Here is a 20,968-nt window from a genome sequence, read left to right as displayed (position 1 = left end):
ATAAAACAGTGGAGGGTGTGCCATTTAATCAATCCATTCTATTTAAACCCCATTTCCTTAAATAAAGCACATTTAGGGGTCTTTGTGTTTTATATAGCAGACGTTTGCTAAAAGCAGGACATATCATCTGCACATCACAAGCTAGAAACACGGCTTATATATGAGCTGCTTAAAAACGATATGCTTTTTAATTCTTTCATGATAAAATGCATCTGCAGATATTCAACCAACGACAGTAGGGATACATTTAAATGCACTTATCTTTTATTGACATAATAGCCAGACTGATCCATGGGCAACATGTGAAGTGAACATCAGCAGCATAAGGCATGCACGAGGCATACGGCCATTCAAGTAGATGCAGTTTGTGGGAACTTTGGAGATGAGGCAGCTCTCATCTATCTCCCTCTCTCTCTCACGCACACACACACTCACACAGCAGAGTGGCTGTAAAGGACGAGGTAATCTTCATAGTATTCCGAAGATGATGTCTGGCTGGAAGAGGATACATTATGAGTGAGTTTCTGTTCAATTTGAATACACACCGACATGTTAACAGGACAGTGCTAAATGCTGCAGTCAGTCACTCACGCGCTGCAGGAGGTGCTGCCCCGAGAAAGAGCGGATGTCTGCAGGCTGGCCATCCTCTCCCACTGCTTTGCAGCGAAGGTAACCATAGAGATTAGCCACTTGGAGGGAAATACTAGCAACCACAAGTGACTGGGGAAGACACACAGATGATGCATTTAAGAAGGATGTATATAATCATAATGCGCCTCTACAGAGCATGCACACAAGCGACATGTGTCTCACCAGCCATTTAATCTTCAGGGAGAAGAGGGAGGTGAAGAAGAAGAATGTCCATATGAGAGGACAGATGATGAGACCCAGCCAAAATATCCTCGCCTCTGCCTCTGTCCCATTGTTATTGCCCAGGGAGGCCTGCACACACACACACACACACACACACACACACACACACACACACACACACACACACACACACACACACACACACACACACACACACACACACACACACACACACACACACACACACACACACACATACAGCCATGCCCAAATGTTTAATACCCCCAAAAATGCTCCGCCACACTCAAAATAACACACAATGTCTTACTTTTTTAGCCTCAAACACCCAGAGGCTCTTTCCATCCTCGTCGATCTGATTCCACCAACGCAGGCCGACCAGCAGCCTGCCGGTCACATTCTGAAACACAGGACAAACGTGAGTAATCACAACTAGTGAGGTGAAACAAAAAGGATTAAACGGTGCTGAAGTTCATAAGAGGGCGAGAAAGGGGCAAGGGCATAGGGGAGTGAGGGGAATTAGCAGCTGACCTAGTTGACCTCTCACCTTGACAGACCAGAAGTCAAAAGAGAGCAGAGTGATGATCAGGACAAAACACCAAGCAAAGTTCTCGCTAATCCAGTCACAGAGCAAATAGGCGACAATGGCAACCACCCGGAAGAACAGGTGGAAAAAGGAGGCGAGGGGGTGTCTGCATTTAAAAGCAGAGGATTAGAAATGACCAAGAGCCTGAAAATACCATTAAAGCATGTACAATTAAAGCAAGCAGACAACTTTGTTGTCGGCTATTTTCTATTTTAACTTCTTTAAAAAAGCCTCCTGTGGACAGGTGTTGTAAATTAGCATTTCGCTACGAACACTTAACACAGTGCATCTGGGCTTTGTGCATAAATGTATGTTACAATTCTAATGCTACTGTGATGTCCATATCAAATAAAATAAACATAAACATACAGCATATCTACACTTCTCAGCACAGAGGCACTCTGAATCATAGACGAACAGAAAAAAACCACACACATAAACGCCTATGAGAGAGCATAATTCGACCAATTAAAGCTGTTGACGTTTTATTTAAATTACTCTAATTTTAGCGGTTTAGGTTGGAAACACTCTCACACGTCATCCCTGCTGATATTATATTTACAAAAGCACAATATTCTGTTCAAGACAGATTTTGTTGATACAATAACAATCTCCTGCAGTGCACCTTATCACTGCGCTTCTCCGCGCGCTCTCCTGCTCGTCAGCAGCAAAGTCCAGCTCAACATCCTCCGTGTCATCCGCCATCGTCTGAGGAAGCAATGACAAAACACAACAGGATTAAATCATCCAACATCGTCCTAGCTGATACGACGTAGACGAACACAATACATTTTAGAGGCAGAGAGAAACCCATTGGTACCACGGTGATACCCATTGCTGTCAATGTCGTAGATGTGTAAAGCAAAGCGAAGTACCATTTGGGGTAAAGCTTAGCTGTATTATAGGGATGGAATAAACCAGGTGTTGCAGTGAAATAAGACCGACACCGACGCTGCCCCCTCTGTCACTAAATGCACCATCACTCAGGAAGCTGGGTTTAAATTTATTTTAAGGTTGAGAGGACTCCCTTAATGTAACGTGACGAAAATGCCCATGGCAGCAAAGGCAGTGATTGCTTTGATAACATATCTGCATTTTTTGCAAACGCGGAAATCACAATCTACATCAAAAGGCATAAAAGAGCGACCGCGGCAGGACTCGAACCTGCAATCTTCTGATCCGAAGTCAGACGCCTTATCCATTAGGCCACGCGGCCTTGCATTGGTGTGTAGGACAAGGTAAATACATATAGGTTCTATATTCATATATATGTATTATATACTGTTATATTTTACTTATTTAATACTTGTGTATGATCCCCTTTTGCATTTCCTAGAAACAACTTGAGTGTGTTCATCCAATCATTTGTTTGTATTCCTAAAAAACGATTACGTATAGTCATCCGGGCCGCGTGGGGTCACTAACGCTTCGTCTTGCTTTGGTTTCACATCCTCGTGCATTGAGCATGCTAAATAACAAACTAGTTTGTTGTGGAGCAATTTGAGACATATTGTGGTTGATAACTTTGCCGTTATACCTCAAGGCACAGATCGGGTGAGGTGTCTTTTTTGCTTTTATCGACACTACAGCTAACACATTTAGTGAGTGCAGAATTAAACGGCTGTTATTTTTGTTTGGTTGCTCACAAAATAGCAACACTCCCCTTCAATTAATAGTAAACATGCGTGAGCAGGTTCGTGATAAATAAAGTGTGTGTGCGCAACTTAACGCTACCTAACTATACCATGTTGCAGTAGGTTAAGCTGACGTTTAGTCCAGACTCAACTTATTTCTAGCGTTAAAGTTAAAGTTGGGTGATAACGTTTTGAGTAAGTTAGCTCTATCTGAGTGAAAGATCTGAAGCTGTGTTCTTTGACCAATAACATTTCCGCCATTGAACAATATTGCACTTGCAACATCACACATAGGATAAAATCAAACATTTTATTATCTGTATCTATAATCCATCTAGTAGCTAGATATAGCCGTCTAGTCCCGGTTTGTGCCTCAAACTGGGGCTAAGCTGCATCATGTCCAAAAATATGTTGTCCCAATGTCTTCCAGCTCCAGTGTGAAGTCCTCATGAGGTGATGCTGCATGTGTTGCGCTGTCCTCTGTGGAGGACTCTCATCTCTCTACAATGGAGGTGTCCACGCGCCCTCTACTCCACCAAGCCAGACTCTCTTCAGGGCGAGGACTCCACAGAGACCCGCCTGAACCCCCTTAACATTCAGATGCTGTCAAGGAACCTCCACGACCAGATCTTTCGAGGGCTGCAACCAGAGTACAGAGAGGATGATGTGGAGCGTAGCACTAGGCACCTGCAGAAACATCAGCTGTGGGGGAAGGAAACTTCACTGTTGCCCGAAGTGGAGCTGAAGCTTCCCCAAATGTATGGCAAGGATATTGACGAGCATTTCCGTCTCTTGGCCCAGAAGCAGAGTCTTCCCTACCTTGAAGCTGCCACCAAGCTGCAGCTGGCTGAACTCCCTCCCATGCCGCAGGAATGGAGCTGGGAGGTTGGATGGACACGCTATGGGCCCAACGGGGAGAGTCAGAAGGTTGATTTCCCAGAGGAGTCTGCACTGGTGTTCGATGTGGAGGTGTGCGTTACGGAGGGACGGTGTCCCACGCTGGCTGCTGCTGTGTCTCCCACTAACTGGTGAGGAACAAGCAAGGAATATAAAGATAGTGCAAAGGGGAGAAATGAGGGTGTGGGTGTAAATGGGTCAATAGTTACATTATAATTGTCCCAATGAGTATGCTTTTCTTTCATTCCAGGTACTCCTGGTGCAGTAAGCGCCTAATAGAAGAGAGGTACTCCTGGTCAAACCAGCTGACCCTCGCTGACCTCATCCCCTTGGAGACGCCGATCAACTCTGCCCGCCCACCAGGGGGCCAGTGGAAGGAGAGGCTCATAGTCGGCCATAATGTCAGTTTTGACCGATCTTACATTAAGGAGCAATACTTACTAAAGGTCAGTATTCAGACTGTGGTGTGTTTTTTCCTTGTTTCCTTGCTCGGTACCAACTTCGCTTTCTAGCCCCATGTCCCTTTTTTTTTACTTTCTGTTTGCATCTTTATTGTAAGATTTTTACGAGTCACATGAGTAAATGCACCAAGTAGCATGTACCTGTTTTCTTCCCTAAAGGGTTCTAAGGTACGCTTCATGGACACAATGAGCCTTCACATGGCCATCTCTGGGCTGACCGGGTTCCAGCGCACACTGTGGATGGCCAACAAGCTGGGCAAAAGGAGAGGTCTTCAGGAGGTCAAGGACCACATTAAAAAAGCTGGACAGAAAAGGGAGAGTCCAATGGTTTGTGTTCACCCCATTTCAGCTACAACATGCATTAATTGTGATAATGTTGCAGCGTTTCCTTTGTCGAAAGTGTCAGGATCTGGCTTTTGTCATCAGCAAAACTCAACGTGACGTTTCTGTGTGTAGATCGGCTCCTGGGACTGGGTTAATATTAGCAGCATTAATAACCTGGCTGATGTCCATGCTCTGTATGTGGGAGGGCCGCCACTGCAGAAAGAGGCCAGAGAGACGTTTGTGAAGGGCAGCATGACGGATGTCCGGAACAACTTCCAGGTCAGATGTTCACGACAAATCCTGCTTCAAATTGTCTGTTATCATCGGCCACATTGATTTATAGACGGTATATTAAAAGTCTCCCAAATGACTTGCGTTCATCATGAAGTACTGATGAATGCATATGGCTTTGCTGACCTCTTCAGGAGTTAATGCAGTACTGCGCCATGGACGTCGAAGCCACACATCAAGTCTTCACAGAACAGCTTCCGCTCTTCATGGAGAGGTCAGTTAATCCCAACCCACGAACACTTTCTCTTTCCTTTTATAGCTATATAATTTTTTTTCTAGCCAGTATGACGTTGCTTCGTACACAATGCCGCATAATGAGTCCATCTCTTTCATCTTTAACAAGGTGCCCTCATCCAGTGACGTTTGCAGGAATGCTGGAGATGGGCGTGAGCTACCTTCCCGTCAATCAAAACTGGGGGCGTTACCTGGAAGATTCTCAGGACGTCTACGAAGAGCTCCAGAGAGAGATGAAGAAGTCTCTGATGACTCTCGCGGACGATGCCTGCCAGCTGCTGCAGGATGACAGGTGTGAAGAGCACCTATTCATCACCATGTCTCTCACTGCAGCGCATTATTTCATTCTGATCTTAAGTGTGTGATGAGTGAAAAGCATTATACCGGTAGATTCATGCATAATCTGTAGTTCCATAACTCCTAAGGGCCAGGTACTTTAAAGTGCTTTGTATAAAAACATCCACATTGTACATCAATGGACTTGGGTTTTATGTTCTTATTTTCTTAAGGTACAAAGATGACCCCTGGCTTTGGGATCTTGAGTGGGATGTGCAGGAGTTTAAACTGAAGAAAGTAGCAGCCAGCAAGAAGAAAAAAGCAGTCGAAGCAAAAGTTGCTACTCCTCTTCCAGACTGGGATGAAGGTATATCCGGAGCCACATTTACAAAGCAAATGTTATCATCTGCAAAAGAGGTAAAGGATAACAGAGATGAAGTTGAGTTTGAGTTCTTGTGATATTAGACCCAGGTCCACCCTCTGAAGAGGAGATGGCAGGCCCTTACCCCAGCAGGCTGGCTGTGGAGAAGCTAAAGGAAACAGTGAGTCGACTTCCTAAAAGAAGGCAACATCTGCCTGGACATCCAGGGTAAGTAAGGTCACTCCCAAGCACAGCTAAGCCATCTAATAATCATTATGTTAGTCAGTCAGTCCTTCACCCCCCCCCCCCTTATTGTGTGCTTCAGGTGGTATCGTAAGCTGTGTGAGAAGATGTCCGAGGAGGACAGCTGGTCCCCTGGAGCCAACCTCATCAGTCTCCAGATGAGAGTAACTCCTAAGCTGATGGGTCTGACGTGGGACGGTTTCCCCCTGCACTACTCTGAGAAACATGGGTGGGGCTACCTGGTTCCTGGACGCAGAGACAACCTGGTACCCGAGGAGGAGAGCACAGGGCCCGTGTGCCCACACGGGTACTTAATACATAATATATTAATATATAATGCTTGAGTCATCAAGACAAGATTGTCACGATGTAGGATGTGTTTGTTGAGGCATTGTTCCGTCCCGTCCCACAGAGCTATCGAGAGTGTTTACAGAGAGTATTGTGAGCAGAACAGCAAAGTGCGGCCTGAATATCTGGACTGCAACCCTTCAGATGACCTCGTGTGGACGGACAGCACAGTGTGGGCAAAGGTGCGTACGCTCATCATGTAATTTACATCATTATTGGAAGTGTTTACAAGCAACCGACCTTTTCATTGGTGTTTTAACGAGTGCTGCTTCGGATCATTGATCAGGCCCGGCGGCTCTGGAATGACAACATATATCATGAAATGGTTGTGTGTTTCTTGACCTCATCTGAAGGTGGAGGAGTTTGGGTCATTGGAGAGTCTGACCGAGGAAAATGGAGTCAGAATGATGAGAAATGGGGAGAGTAAGAAAAACAGGGTGAGTGAAAATGGTCACTGTCATTTACGGGTGCTTTATGACTTTGTAACATGAACACTTTTACTGTATTGCAGATCAATGTTCTACATTTCAATTGCTATGATAGCCTCGTCAGCACTATGCGGTCTAACATGCAGCGTGTTGTGGTTCATTCTGCATGCTTTTTGTTTCGCTGTGCTGACATTGAACATTAGTTATTGTGGTTTGTTGTATAATATAGTTTGCATTCTGTATCAACAACAGTCTCAAGATCCACATCATGCCCCAGAGGAGAGTCGCTGCCATTATCACCACGGAAACGGTCCCTACAGCGATGTGGATATCCCAGGGTGCTGGTTTTTCAAATTACCTCATAAGGTGAAGTTTCACTGTTCACCCCAAGAGCGTCCTGAATAACCACCATTGGCACATTGTCACTTCGTTGAATTGCTGTCATGGTCTCACTGAATGCGTGTGTTTCAGGACGGTAATCACAACAATGTTGGCAGCCCCTTTTCAAAAGACTTCCTGTCCAAGATGGAGGATGGTACTCTCAGGGCCGGACATGGTGGAACCAACGCAACACGAGCTCTGGAGATCAACAAAATGGTGTCCTTCTGGAGGAATGCCCATAAACGCATAAGGTGCCTCTCAGTTTCCACCATAGTTATTCATCCGTTTGTCATAAAGATGGTGAATACAGGATTTCTCACTGTGTTTCCGTAGCTCTCAGATGGTGCTGTGGCTGAGAAAGGGAGAACTTCCTCATATTGTCAGCAGGTTTGTCTGGAATACCAATAGCTATCCTCCCATTCATTCACCAGCCATTCATCGTGGCTGTTTATTTTAACAACCTTTCTGTCTCCCCAAAGACACAAAGAGTTTGATGAAGAGGGCCAGTATGGTGCCATATTGCCTCAAGTCGTCACCGCTGGAACGGTAACGCGCAGGGCTGTGGAGCCGACGTGGCTGACTGCCAGTAATGCGCGGGTAAGAAGCAGAGCCCACAAAGAGGAACGCAAGTCTGAGCGTAGCGTTTGAGAGAAATGTTGTTTTGTATGAACCGTTTTGTTTTCTGTTGTGTCCACAGCGGGACCGGGTAGGCAGTGAGCTGAAGGCCATGGTGCAGGTTCCACCTGGATATCACCTGGTGGGAGCAGATGTTGACTCCCAAGAGTTGTGGATTGCTGCTGTGCTTGGAGAGGCTCACTTTGCTGGCATGCATGGTGAGATTCATCCCTATTTGATGTCTTGTGTAGTTCGTACTTTAACTGCATGTTATTAAAGCTGTAGAAGGCAATTCGTCTTTTTTAAATCTGTTCTAGTTCCAACAAGCAGCACCTGATGTTATCGGTGTTCTTCTTATGCCTCTGCTGGGTTCAGGTTGTACGGCGTTTGGCTGGATGACCCTTCAGGGAAAGAAGAGTCAGGGCACTGACCTGCACAGCCGCACCGCTGAGACTGTGGGCATCAGCCGAGAGCATGCCAAGGTGTTCAACTATGGACGCATTTATGGTGCGGGACAACCCTTTGCTGAGAGGCTGCTATTGCAGTTCAACCACCGGCTCGGTCAGGAAGAAGCTGCCAGTAAGGCCAAGCAGATGTACGCCTTGACTAAGGGCATACGCAGGTACGCTCGGTAGTTGTGTGGTCGGGTTAGTTGTTTGTGGAAAGGTGATTAAGTTAAGCTCTAGTGCTACACGTTTGTGTTTTCTACGTTTCATCAGATACCAGTTGTCAGAGGAGGGTGAGTGGCTGGTCAATGAACTGGATATAGAGGTGGAGACGGAAGATGGAAGTGTCACGCTGCAGGAGTTGCGGAGGATCACCAGACTGGCCTCGCAGTGGTGAGGGAGCAAGTACATCACATGGACGTCTACAAGCGCTTTTAGTGTCACAATATATTCTCCCATGCCGCCTCAGTTCCTGCAGTTCCCTCCTTTATACCCCTCAGCTCGCGGCGGAAGAGGTGGAATATCGTCGACAAACGTCTGTGGGCCGGAGGTACGGAGTCAGACATGTTCAACAAGCTGGAGAGCGTTGCTCATTCGGCCCAGCCGGCCACTCCCGTTCTAGGCTGCAGGATTAGCAGAGCGCTGGAGCCCATGGCAGTTAAGGATGAGGTGAGGCGTACATCTAACCGACATGGTGGTTTTCAACCAGCATGAACAGCCAAAAGCCTTTGTCCCCCCCCCCCCCAATAGTATCATTTTGGTGCTTGGTTGTATCAGATATTTCTTGCCTTTTATTTATTATTTTACTGTTCCTTAAAATCTGATCATAAAAACAGTTTTTCAGAAGAAATGTTTTGCATGGAAATGGCTGCCCCCCCCCTCCCCCAAAAAATTAATTGCATACACATTTCTCAAAAGCCCAAACGTTCAAATTACGATGGAGCTATATTGTCTTTGTCAGTTCATCACGAGCAGAGTGAACTGGGTGGTCCAGAGCTCTGCGGTGGACTACCTACACCTGATGCTGGTGGCCATGAAGTGGCTCTTCGAGGAGCACGACGTCGACGGCCGTTTCTGCATCAGCATCCACGACGAGGTGCGGTACCTCGTCGGAAGCGAAGACCGTTACCGAGCAGCGCTGGCACTTCAGATCACGAACCTGCTCACCAGGTCTGCTCGCTGCTTAGCGGTTTTTATTCTTCCCGGTCAGAACTTCTACTACGGACTAGGCTAATAAACTTTGCAGCTTTTTTTACTGAGTGTGAGCTTGTGTCTCCTTGCAGGAGTGTGTTCGCCCATGCGTTAGGCTTGCAGGACCTTCCCCAGTCAGTAGCTTTCTTCAGCGCCGTTGACATCGACCAGTGTCTGAGGAAGGAGGTCACCATGGACTGTGTGACGCCCTCCAACCCCACAGGTCTGGAACGACGATACAACCTCCCACCCGGTGAGTCCTGCACACCATCGTCAGCCTAATTCTTCTGTATAGAGGCTTATACTGTGTATTTGTCAAATGTGTTTTATAAACAATGTGCTTGAAAAAAAGACAGCAGGCTAAATTGAGGATCAAATACCTGCAGGTTTTAAAGACATATTTTTGTGTACATTATTTACTGAAATGACGTAAGATGTAGATATTAATTTAAGAGAATTAATTACAAATTAGAGCATTTCAACAGCTCAACTCCTGATACCTGCCAGCCTTAAAAGAAAAGTGTAAATAAATAGAATAAAGAAAATATTAATTTTAAAACAAAACAGCACTTGACACAAAGCATTTATGTAACCATATCTCCACCTCTTTCCTTTGTGAACTGATAAAGTAGAGCCATCTTTAGTATTACTATATGTAGTTATAACTCTACTATCTTTAATGTGGCTGCTGGAAACTGCTACAATTAACATGTTTAGAAATACGTGTGACTAAATCAAGTGAACTCTCGGAACAAACGTTGTGCAAACTTTCCACAGGTGAGGCATTGGACATGTACCAAATCCTCGACATCACGAAAGGCTCTCTGAACAAAGGAAGATAGTTCAAACACACACGACTGCCAGGAGGCTGTTTAACAGCAGGTCAAGTTCAAGATCCGTGGAGAATCTGGAGACGCGTGATTCACACGACGTGATTCTTGGCTCACTGTTTTCTCCTCTTCTGATGGGGTTCATGGGTCTCCGCTGCCTCCTGTGACTCGTTGGCCTGAAAGGATCGAAAGAAGAAACTGACCATAAGATCTCAGCAAGCAGCGACTGTTCAGCGCATCACACGTGGGGAAACGGGAACATTGTGCTTTACCGACTGCGATCAGGTAAAGGAATGTGTGAGGAAAGACCGAGAGCTGCTCGTTACAGTATGAGATTGCACTCACCTCCTGACTGTCATCCTGCTCTTGCAGGGCTGCGTCCAGAGTAGCACGGTTGATACGGAAATCTCTCGAGGTGCTCAGCTTCATGTACTGCATCAGGTTCACCTGGACAGACAGACAGACACACAGGTGTTGGTGAAACACTGTTGTACGAGTGGCCTAACTGTTAACGCAGCACTACAGGTGTTCAGTGAGCTTTGTGCGATGGCTCTCTTTGTTGTATTTTGTGAACTTCCTCAAGCGATCTAGTTCACACATACCTTTGACTTCTTTGAGAGTGTGATGAGGTATTTTTCATACTGCTCAATACTGAAGATCACGTTAGGGACGGCTTTCGTCTCACGCAGAAGCTTTGCCTTCAAGGACAATAAAAATGGATTTAAATTCTGACTGGATTCATTCAAAATCGGATTTGTTTGAGGCGCAATCATTTTTATTTGTACGATGTATCTATACATGATTATTGATATATTATAGAATGAAAAACCTTACAGAGCCAGCAGTGTTCCCGTCATTTCTTTTCTTTTTCTTCTTGTCATCTGCACCACTGAATTCTCCACTCTAACGAAGAAAACACAATGTTTTCAAAGTCCTTCGTGAAGCCGACGTTACCGTGAACCATAACTGAAGAACTCCAGCGCGATCACAACGACAGATTATCGTTTGTCTGCAAACCTGAAGCTCTGCCGGGGCGCTAATCTACAAGAGTGCTTTACCTGTGCGTGTGTGATGAAAGAGTAGCACTGCGGCGTTAGGTGGGAGCCCGACAGTTTTACCTGTACAGAAAAAAAAAGCACCTTGATCAGCATGACATCAGAAGTATTAGAAGATTCAAACAAGAGAAACAACAACAAGGACTCACCAGCTTCTCAAAGCGGGCCGGCAGTGCACCTTGCGGGCTGGCGCACACCTGGATGTACTAAAACGACACATGGAGGAAAGAAATGAATGTCGCACCGGAAAAAAAACAACTTTCCATTCAGTCAAGAGATCATAGAGGGGACACAATGCGTACATATTTGACCAGCGTGGTGAGGGTGGTGTACGTGCGACTCAGTTCTCTCAGCAGTGTGATGGTGCAGGTGCCCGGCAGCAGCGCCGTCTGGACCAGTTCATTCAAAGCCGTCAAAAGAGTCCCGAGCTGCAGCGTCAGTGCCTTCTCTATTGGATCCTGCTGGCCTGCCGTCTGGGTGGCCTCGCCTACGCGCCAAGAATACAACATCGCAGAAGTTTTATTACGCGTTCCCTCGCCGAGGTGCATCCCTTTCTCCTTGTCCCCCCTCTCAACTCTCACCATTAATCCAACTGAGAACTGTGAAAAGGCTTCTTACCAGATCCCGATCTGTCGGAGGATGTCTGGCTTTTCTTCCTGGCGATAAGCCAGTCCACTTCATCGAGCACTCTGTCAACCAGAGACAGGACCAGCAGCTGGGGGCAAGAGATTCAAAATGATGGGGGGGGCGGCACTGCGTAAAACACTGATTCTGAGATATTGATGACACGGCAAATCAGGAGCTTCCGCGTGTGAGAGCCGACACTCACCGCTCCTGTGGTCGCAGTCTTGATGTTGACGATGGCAAAGTGAGACTGTTTTTCCACCTCCACATTCTGACCATACAGAAAGAACAAAAAGTCACATGTTCATTTTTGACCCAGGTACCAGGAGGCCCCCTGCAATATAGTGTCGAATGTAAAAAAAAAAAAAGGTACAATAGCAGAACAGTGATTTAGATATGTTGCACAATTTGCCAAAATGTAATGGCTATAAAGTTATAAATGCTAGTGCTCTGTTATTGTACCGGATCGATGTCTCCCAGTTGGCTGTGGATGTCTTTGCAGAGTTCCAGCAACAGGCTGACAGGACTCTTATAGAGAACATGCAGGTTGAAGAGAAGCGAGAGCAGGCTCTTGGAGAAAGCAGAGTCCTCTAAATGAGAGAAACAAACAGATCTCAGAACACACCGTACTGTACGTAGACGCAAAGATTAAGTAAGCGGTCGCTCACCGAAACCGGTCTCCTTGCAGATTTTCACAGTCCACCTGATCATCTGCACAAACTGTAGATGAAGACGCGCGTTAGTGGAACAGGTGCTACCTGTGCTGTTGTGTGAGGTGCATTTAAGAGGACAGCTACCTGCTGGGAGGAGGGCTTCAGCTGGCGTGAAAGCACACTCAAGATGCTGACCAGCAGCTGAGCCTCTTTGCTGTTAAACTCCTCCTCGCCTCCACTTAGCTGTGTGAACAGGGCCCTCTGTTGACGGGCAAAGAAAATGAACAGTGCTCAGTACATTTCTGTCTGGAAAACAAACCAAGTTGGTTCGTTTCTGACACATTAAATGGCTCCTGGTACAACATTCTGTCAAGTGTTTAAAGAAGCCAGGCTTCTCAAACGGACAGGAGTGACTGACAGTTTCACACCAGAAAATAAATGTTTGGGAGTAACCTTTTAAAATACGTAGAGAATAACCAAATGAATTCTGTATCGGTGCACCTGAAACTGTCTGACGTAAAAGAAGTTGATCTCTGTAACGTTGCCATCGTCTGGCTCCGCGTCGTCCTCCGAGATGTCTGCGAGAAACACAAAATGTGAGGATGTCCTGCGTACTGTGCAGACTCGCTGCTTCTACCGTGCGTGTCTAACCCATGGTGGAGAGGAGCTGGGCCATCCTGTCTGGATAGCGCTGCTGACAAGTGGTGAAGATCCTGAGCAGACCTTCCAGACACAGCATGGACAAGCTGGAGCGCTTCTCCTTCTTCCCCGCGTCCTCCACCACGCTGGGGATGTTGGTGTAACGCCACATCAGCACACTGGATTATGCAAAAGACAGATCTCTGCGTCGGTCAAACAGTGTCATAGACAACAAAACCATGCACACGGTGCGACCGAGACGCCGTTATTTAGGCTAAGGGGGTTCCGACCTCGTCATGTCACAGAGGAAGCGGAAAGTTCTGTCTGCGTTCTGTCCGTCTGGTCCGTCTGTGTGTCCGGTTTCCTCCAGCTGCTGGATCTTCTGCACAGCCACAGTTACTGCGTAGCGCACAAATTCTCCACTCGAGCGAAGCACTGAGAGCGCCTCCTCTCTGCTCTGAGTACTGTCTCTGAAAAAGAGAACAAAAGAAATGCATTCTTTGTTATTACTTTCAGTAAACAATCCAGTCGTGTTTCATTCTAGAAATTATTTTTAATGTCTTCGTGTTGCCGATACTACCCATGATTCAGTGCACATTCGATAACATGGTGTTTCTAACTTTTGGCTTTCAAGTTTATTTGTAATTGTTTTTGATAACCGCCATACAAGGTGTTAGATCCATGTAAAATAAATAAAACGAGTGCTTTCCCCGATTAACACAGTATTCATAAAAGATTTTCCAGCTGTACTGTGTATATTGTGATCTGTATACTCAGACAGAGCCAGTAGGTGTAACAGTAATCCATGTAAACATTTACCTGAAGAGCACAGTGAGGAGAGTCGAAATGAAGCCCGAAGACAGTAAACTGCGAGGACTCTTGTTTGAAGGCACTCGACCCTTTCCAGATTTCTCCTTCAGGATCTCGGCCAGTTTGTGGTAGCGGTTAAACAGCTCCACGAGCTCCTGAAAGCAGCTTTTACTGCAACACACAAATCGTCACTTTAACCGCAACTAAAGCGACGCGAGGTCTCGACCGTACAAAGAGAAGTGGTAGTTACCTGTAGTTGGCTTTGATGAAGTTGTACTCCATAAGGATCTCATACACTCCCATCACCAGCACAGCATATATGTTATTCTTAACCCCAACACTGGATGCTGTGGAGAACTCCGCTGACTTGTCCTGATCGACACACGGGCAGTACACGGCTTAAGACGATGCTTTCAGTGGAACATTATCGGGCCGAGCATGGAAGATGTACGCGATATACAATTCAAGAAAACACTCAGCAGTTCATTCTGAAGGAGAAGTGCTTATTTGCTTCCTGCTTGCAAATCTCATTAGGATTCCCATATTTTCTTGAACCAGACATTTGTATTAGAATTACAAACTTAAAGTCTTCTCCACACATAACTAAACCAATAAAGTGTGTGGGGAAAGTTACTCCTGCTGTTAACCACAGGTGGGAGAGCTAAAGACCTTTGAACCCCATGCAATCTGGTTCAGTGTTTCACAGTGTATGCTGTGTACTTGTCTTGAATGCATACCAGCTCAAAGTCCTCCAGTTCACTCTTGACCATGCGTCTTGTCATGCTCTCGAGGATTGTCTGTAGTTCAGACTGGTATCCCTCCCCTTCATCCTCCTCCTCCTCCTCCTCACCGCTGTCGTCAGCGTTGGGGTTGGCCGATCGCCGCATGTTCTGCAGCCACAGCAGGCAATGTACAGTACAGCTCACCAGATGGGCCTGAAGTGGAACAAACGCTATTTAGAGTAAGACGTTAAAACAGCAAAAAAAAAAAACAGTCACAAAAGTGCTACAATGCAGACAGAGTACCAGAGGCTCCTGGAGGTAGACTTGGTCTCCGAGCGCTGTGATGCTCGGTTCCAGTTTCACCGGGGGCAGGAGGTCTTGTTCAGGCTCGTAGTACCGCCTCAGCTAAGGATACGAAGACATGACATACAGCTCCCCATCTCATAGAGAACATGACAAACGGGCTATTATACCCAACCCGGCATGCACCTTATAAACACACATACCTGCGAGAGGAGGGTCTGCATGATGGAGCTTGCAAGTTGAGAGTTGCGACGGAGGACATCGTAGAAACCCTGAAATAGTTGAGGATTTGTATCTATATTCTCAGTATCAAGCATCTTTCCACACTAAATGTTCTCTGATGAATCATACTTCAAATGTTGAAGGATTTTGTTTGCGTTTGAAAGATATGTATGATATGTAAGCAGGATGCTAAAGGTGGAGTAAAAGAAGTTAAGCTTATCAAGGCGATTTGAAATAGTTAGTATTTGTAGCAGCATGTCGCAAAATTAAACACAACTAACAAACACGGCAAAAGAGACGTCGAACCTCATAGAGCATGAGGCGCACGTCAGCCTGCTGGCCGAGGCAGCGACGCAGGCTGCTGAGGATCTCCAGACAGAACGCTTCATTGGCAGCGGAGTTGTAGCGAGCGTGAACGTCCACTTGGATCTATTCGGGGGTTCAGGCAGACAGTTATCATACAACAGACCATGTTTAAAATGGCACATATTGTCACAGCTGCGTGTGTTTTTCCAGCCGCCTCGTTGCACACGCCCCAGTACAGGCTAACTGGAACTGTACCTGGCTCGAGGAGATCGCCTGGCTGCACTGGCTTGAGGCCAAGCTGCCCAACACTTTGAAGTTCTTCAGCAGCAACAAGAAGCCAGTCACTGCAGACTTCCTGCCGTCCAGTTGGCTTGTAGAGAGTCATATGGAGGGAAGGACAGTGTGAGAAAACACCTTCATTTGTGTGTTACAGTTGAGGTTTCAAATGCGTTTACCAAAGCATGATTCGTTAAACTGTAGTGATGAAGCTAATCTGACTCAAAGCGAAGCAGTACCCACCTGGAAAACATGGCCTTGCGGAGAACTAGAATCAAAGCATCTTTCAAAGACATACTGACTTTAAGCAAGGGCTGGAGATTAAAACAGAGAACAACGATTAACCAAAATCAACCTCTACAATATATACGTGTGTGTGTGTGTGTGTCCGTTTAGATACCTGGATAGCTTTCAGTAAACCCTGAACAGTGGTCAAAGGCAGGTATGACAGGTGGTCAAATGTCTCCGTCACCTTGGAAGATGACTCCAGAAGGATCATGGGAGCCGAGACCACAATGTCAGAGAAAAGATCTGATGATGCAGAAACATAGAAGAGAAAAGAGGAAAGTCAGAATCTAGTTTTAACTAGAGTGATTAGACGCTGGTGTACACCACAAAGCCAGGGCTAATATCTATCGGTTGTATTACCCAAGTAATGATTGACAGGTGAGGCTGTCTTTGTGACCAATCGATTCAAGACCTGGTCCAGTATCTCGCCTCTGATGGGCTCGTGCATCTGTTGTAGAAGAAACACACATCCTTCAGTGAGAAGACAAAATGACGATGTAGTTAATTATCAGTCATTTACATTGTTGATTCAATCAAATGAAATACCTTAAAGCCCTGCAGAAGCACCTGTCCTCCCAGCTTGCATGCCTGCTGATTGGGGGTCCGGGCTACGGTAGCAGACCCTTCTGTGGTCTTGCCAAATGGTCCAGGTTTGGGTCCAAATGCATCCATGAGGAAGAAGCCCAGCTGCACCAGCCCCTGGGTCACATGATCCCAACCAAACACACTGCACAGGTGGAAGTGTAGAAATCATGTGTAGATGATCAACTGCAAATATTGTGTTCAAGAGGTGCTAAAGCAGTGAATCTAACATCACATGTTGTTATAACTTAGCCCAAGAAAATCACATCAAGACATGCAAAAGTTCTTATGTTAACGGCTCAACTGCTTTGAAGCTCTGACCTGTTCTTGACTGTGTCCAGTATCATCTGAGCCACACTGCAGTGCCCAGGCAGGAGGTCCTGCAGGAACTTGGACCCCTGCTGCAGCTGCTCATCCTTGAAGCTCTTGATGATCGCCCCCTTCAAGAGGTCAAACACCTAACCACACCGGCGACAGGACGAATGTACAGAAAAGATCAAATGAAGAAGACTCCAATGAGTGTCGGGGGTGGGGGGGAATGTACAGATGTCTCACCTGCTCTTCATAACGCTGGATGCGCGCCACTGAGAGAAACAGGGCAACGCTGAAAGGGCAGAGATCCCCATAGGACGTCTGCAGAAATGCAATTCATAGATTTATGGCACACTCAACCTTTCAAAAATAACTTCAATAACCAACGGATGAGTTCGATAACCTTAAAGATTTTAAGGAACTCTCTCCCGAGTTCATGGTCGAGTCGTATGGCAAAGACTATGTGGAGGATAGCAGTGCCCTCCACGTGCCTCAACTGGTCCTGTGGAATGGACTGAACCTCGAGATCCAGGCTCCTGAGGAAGAAACCGGGAGTAACAGCAATCAGTAATGGAAAGTAGGCAGTACGAGTTTAGAGTGAACACAGTACGCTCCACTCGCAGTGTATGAGCCACTCACTCTCCGTGTTTCTGCTCCTCTTCCTGGCGAACATCTTGGTCCTTAAAATAACAGATGATTCCATCCAGGACCTGTTTCTTGCAGCCCTAGCAGACAGAGTGCAGGGCAGGCATTTAGATAATGGAAACAAGGAGGAAAGAGGATTACCTGTTGTCTTTGTCTCACACACACACACGCACACGCACGCACGCCACACACCTTTGCAGATAATAGCAGCAGTTGATAAACCAGTGGTGGGATCTCCTGCAGATCCAGCTTGGTGAACATCCTCAGCACTTTCTCCACCACAAACTGCAGCTCCTCTGATGACAAGGGCACGTCCCTAAAATGAGGCAGACACAAAAAACTAATGTTCCATGCCCTGTGACTAGTATTAGCAGATACAAACATTGCTATACACTGTAAAACATCATGAAAGCAAAATAAAGTCGTATTATTCTGGTCGGATAGCCAAAGGTGTTACCTGAACATGGTTGTCAGGTGGATCACACATTGCGGGTCCCATCTGCAGGAAAATAAATACAAAACTCCTCTGACTACTAGTGCTATTTGTTAAAGATCCATGTGAAATGGTTTGGACTCAAACTCCTTTGAAAAATGTATGTGAAATGTCCATATAGTTTGAAATCTGAGATGTCCTCACCTGCTCGAGCAGAGGCTGTTGATCAGCTGTTTCTTGTATTCTTCGCCACTGAGTTCGCCTAACGTTGTCATAAAATAACAAGCAACCACAACAGACGGTAAATCGCCATGTTCCAGTTTGCACCTTGTAGTTTACACCACCAAGGAAGCTGATGATGTTTTTGATAGAACGTTAAATGGTAAAGCTACCAGCGCTCGTAATTTGCACTCACCTTTGCCATAAGACATGGCTTCACATGCTGAAAGGGCAGTGAGCACAGTAGGAAACAGCTCCAGGGATTTCCCACTGCCCATCTTTCCCACCTTAATGGCGTCAACAAAAAGAGACGCCAGTTTTTCAAGAGAGGGTCCGGGCAGCGTGTGAGTCTGTGTTCAACAATTAAGAGGCGGAAAATGGTAATTAGACAGATGCCATACTGCACACGTGAACAAAAGGAAAAGGACAATATGTAAAGACATGTTTACAATCCAGAATTTGCTAAAAATCAGATCGGACAGTAACTCAGCACAGAAGAGCAATTATTATGAATAGATATACACCTCCAGCATCAGCAGTCCAATGACATCAGCTGCCACCTCAGCCTGAAGATCCCCAGACTCACACAGAGGGATGCAGTGCTCATAAACAAGAAGTCTGCGGCCTGACCCTTCAGTGGAAGTGGGTGGGGAGCCTAAAAGAAAGAGCAGACAATGCAGGTATTCTGACCAGAGATATGATGTGATCTTTAATACCACTGACAGCAGTTGACACTGTGTGCGTACCTTTAAATATGCCTTTTATCATGGCACCGACCTCCTTACCCTTCAGGGCGCCGTTGTTAATCACAGCGGTGAGCTAGAAAGCAGGTGATGGAAAGGGACATATATTTATTTTTTCACGGATGAGATTATGAATTGCGGTGGGCCAAGTTGACAAAATAACGCAACGTTACCTGGGCATGTGTAAGCGAGGACAGGTACTTCTGAAGTTCGTCGGTACTGTCTCCATCCGACAGCATGACGATTTTATCCATTTCAGCTCTCGTGAGTCCCGGAAACAAACAGACACGAGCGGCGGGTTAAACGTAACGTTAGAGATACGATCGTTTAGCGACTATTGATACTGGACAATCGATTCAATAAAGTAAACTAGCGAACTAAATTGAGTCCACGAAGAGTCAAAGTCAAGCGGTAGTTTGGTAACGCTTGCATAATATAAACGACGCTATTATATTACGAATTTCCCGCCAGCGCACACTTCCTGTTTTGCTTTGTGGTTGCCAGATTTGGCTCAAAGTATCCTCCAACGCAACATAATATTTAACTATACCGTAAAATACATACACTAACACGACATGTGTTTTTACTATAACGTGAAATGATTTAGACACATAAAGGTCCATCTAAAAAGTTGATGTTGAAATTCTGTCAAGAAATATAATATTTTGTAGAAAAACTTTATTTGCGCAGACCTGTCAACCCCGTTTACAAGGCACGCCTACAAAGTCAGAGTTGACGCTCACGCACTCTTGAAAATCAGTCTTTGTGTATTTTAATGTTTGTCTTGGCTGTTTCACTGTTATAATATAAGCACGTGTTGTGCTTTGACGGTTCATCAATAATCTAATTTACGGGTTTTACGAAGGGAAAGTCGCCAGTTTCAGTCCACTCCTATGCTGTGATATTCGTACTGTGTTACAATGTATAGCAACATTGAGTTATGAAATGTAAAATTATTCACAATATTGAATTCAAATGTATTTCCTTATGATGCTAATTCAAAAACAATGCACTACAGGAATTAACTACTGAGCTTTTGTTTGTCTTGTTTTTACTTGTGTTGCCACAACTGCATTTCGTTGTGCCTCCCTGTGTTGAATAATGGCAATAAATTACCCTTGAACCTTAAATAACACTAGCTTTTTTGTTTTGTTGTTTCCTAGCCACATGTCGCTGCTGTCAAATGATGATGCACATGTATTTTACATGGTCTTTTTCATTTCCCGATTTTATCTATTATTTAGTTATACCCTATTGTCCATGGTTACACCTCTGTATTTTGTGACCTCTGTCAGATGAGCACAACTTACATATTTACTATTCATTCAATTCACAACGTGGTATACTGTAACAATACTATTAGGATGTCATGCATTTCAATTTAACCCACATACATAAATCACAGCCTTTATATATTCTATTATGTGAAGCACGACAAATGTTTTTTACGAAAAGTACTATAAAAATAAAGTGTGACATATCGTATGCATGACTGATTGATATATATATATATATATATATCTATATATTATATACCCATATCGATGTTAGTCGGTGTACTCTCACTCATAGCTCCTCCGGCAAGCGATTCTCTCTCCACGAGATGCATTGTAGGATTTGGGATGTCCTCCAAGATGGATCGTTATGATTAAATTCCGGTTCAGAATCCAGTTGGGTTAGGATCCTGTAGGTTGATTAAATAGGTCTGGGCCTACATCGCATTTCCAGCGGGCTAGTGGCGCAATGGATAACGCGTCTG

At 45.5% G+C, this 20,968-nt stretch overlaps 3 protein-coding genes across 4 annotated transcripts; 1 reads left to right on the top strand and 2 right to left on the bottom strand.

Annotated features, from left to right (window-relative positions):
- Positions 1-358: 358 nt before the first annotated feature.
- On the bottom strand, positions 359-2,285 carry LOC306776978 (Golgi apparatus membrane protein TVP23 homolog A-like). The gene is made up of 7 exons (XM_079267893.1): positions 2,238-2,285; positions 2,043-2,125; positions 1,379-1,523; positions 1,142-1,231; positions 814-942; positions 592-720; positions 359-495 (listed from the first exon to the last, which is right to left on the bottom strand). Exons 1-7 carry the CDS (start codon positions 2,250-2,252, stop codon positions 469-471), a joined length of 618 nt encoding a protein of 205 aa, XP_079124019.1. The 5' UTR covers positions 2,253-2,285; the 3' UTR covers positions 359-468.
- Positions 2,286-2,883: 598 nt separating this feature from the next.
- Positions 2,884-10,464, top strand: polg (polymerase (DNA directed), gamma). The gene is made up of 23 exons (XM_079274207.1): positions 2,884-2,971; positions 3,482-4,079; positions 4,199-4,394; positions 4,569-4,736; positions 4,866-5,012; positions 5,159-5,238; positions 5,368-5,550; positions 5,768-5,901; positions 6,000-6,123; positions 6,221-6,445; positions 6,551-6,668; positions 6,840-6,923; positions 7,167-7,280; positions 7,386-7,546; positions 7,629-7,682; positions 7,775-7,892; positions 7,993-8,128; positions 8,286-8,532; positions 8,630-8,749; positions 8,857-9,025; positions 9,318-9,526; positions 9,640-9,800; positions 10,325-10,464. Exons 2-23 carry the CDS (start codon positions 3,508-3,510, stop codon positions 10,387-10,389), a joined length of 3,585 nt encoding a protein of 1,194 aa, XP_079130333.1. The 5' UTR covers positions 2,884-2,971; positions 3,482-3,507; the 3' UTR covers positions 10,390-10,464.
- Positions 10,419-19,557, bottom strand: fanci (FA complementation group I; the record flags this gene model as incomplete). Of its 2 annotated transcripts, XM_079274219.1 has the most annotated exons (37): positions 19,383-19,557; positions 19,213-19,285; positions 18,991-19,121; positions 18,663-18,816; positions 18,452-18,509; positions 18,272-18,313; positions 18,007-18,130; positions 17,809-17,894; positions 17,573-17,705; positions 17,413-17,490; positions 17,179-17,315; positions 16,822-17,002; positions 16,636-16,723; positions 16,388-16,518; positions 16,231-16,301; positions 15,967-16,081; positions 15,712-15,834; positions 15,387-15,455; positions 15,184-15,285; positions 14,896-15,093; positions 14,409-14,530; positions 14,168-14,329; positions 13,639-13,818; positions 13,361-13,527; positions 13,211-13,287; positions 12,854-12,970; positions 12,725-12,776; positions 12,519-12,646; positions 12,262-12,327; positions 12,051-12,147; positions 11,735-11,919; positions 11,582-11,638; positions 11,436-11,495; positions 11,212-11,280; positions 10,980-11,075; positions 10,723-10,824; positions 10,419-10,553 (listed from the first exon to the last, which is right to left on the bottom strand). In XM_079274219.1, the coding sequence occupies exons 1-37, from the start codon at positions 19,461-19,463 to the stop codon at positions 10,491-10,493; spliced, it is 3,975 nt and encodes a 1,324-aa protein (XP_079130345.1). In that variant the 5' UTR covers positions 19,464-19,557. The 2 variants fall into 2 exon arrangements, with proteins under 2 accessions (XP_079130345.1, XP_079130346.1); XM_079274220.1 differs by having other exon boundaries at positions 10,519-10,824.
- Positions 19,558-20,968: the final 1,411 nt, after the last annotated feature.

Source organism: Melanostigma gelatinosum (assembly GCF_949748355.1).
Source record: "Melanostigma gelatinosum genome assembly, chromosome: 1".
Taxonomy (NCBI): Eukaryota; Metazoa; Chordata; class Actinopteri; order Perciformes; family Zoarcidae; genus Melanostigma; species Melanostigma gelatinosum.
Note: the sequence above shows the minus strand (reverse complement) of the source record. Positions and strands in the feature narration are given on the sequence as shown.

Bases quoted from the DNA above. Each gene is read 5' to 3' on its own strand.
- LOC306776978 (XM_079267893.1), bottom strand. The intron at 1,524-2,042 runs GTGCACTGCAGG...TTTTAAATGCAG, and splicing joins CGGAGAAGCGCAGTGATAAG to ACACCCCCTCGCCTCCTTTT. The intron at 1,232-1,378 runs GTGAGAGGTCAA...CCTGTGTTTCAG, and splicing joins TTGACTTCTGGTCTGTCAAG to AATGTGACCGGCAGGCTGCT.
- polg (XM_079274207.1), top strand. From the start codon at position 3,508: ATGCTGCATGTGTTGCGCTGTCCTCTGTGGAGGACTCTCATCTCTCTA. The intron at 7,281-7,385 runs GTGAAGTTTCAC...CGTGTGTTTCAG, and splicing joins TTTTCAAATTACCTCATAAG to GACGGTAATCACAACAATGT. The intron at 7,547-7,628 runs GTGCCTCTCAGT...GTGTTTCCGTAG, and splicing joins AATGCCCATAAACGCATAAG to CTCTCAGATGGTGCTGTGGC.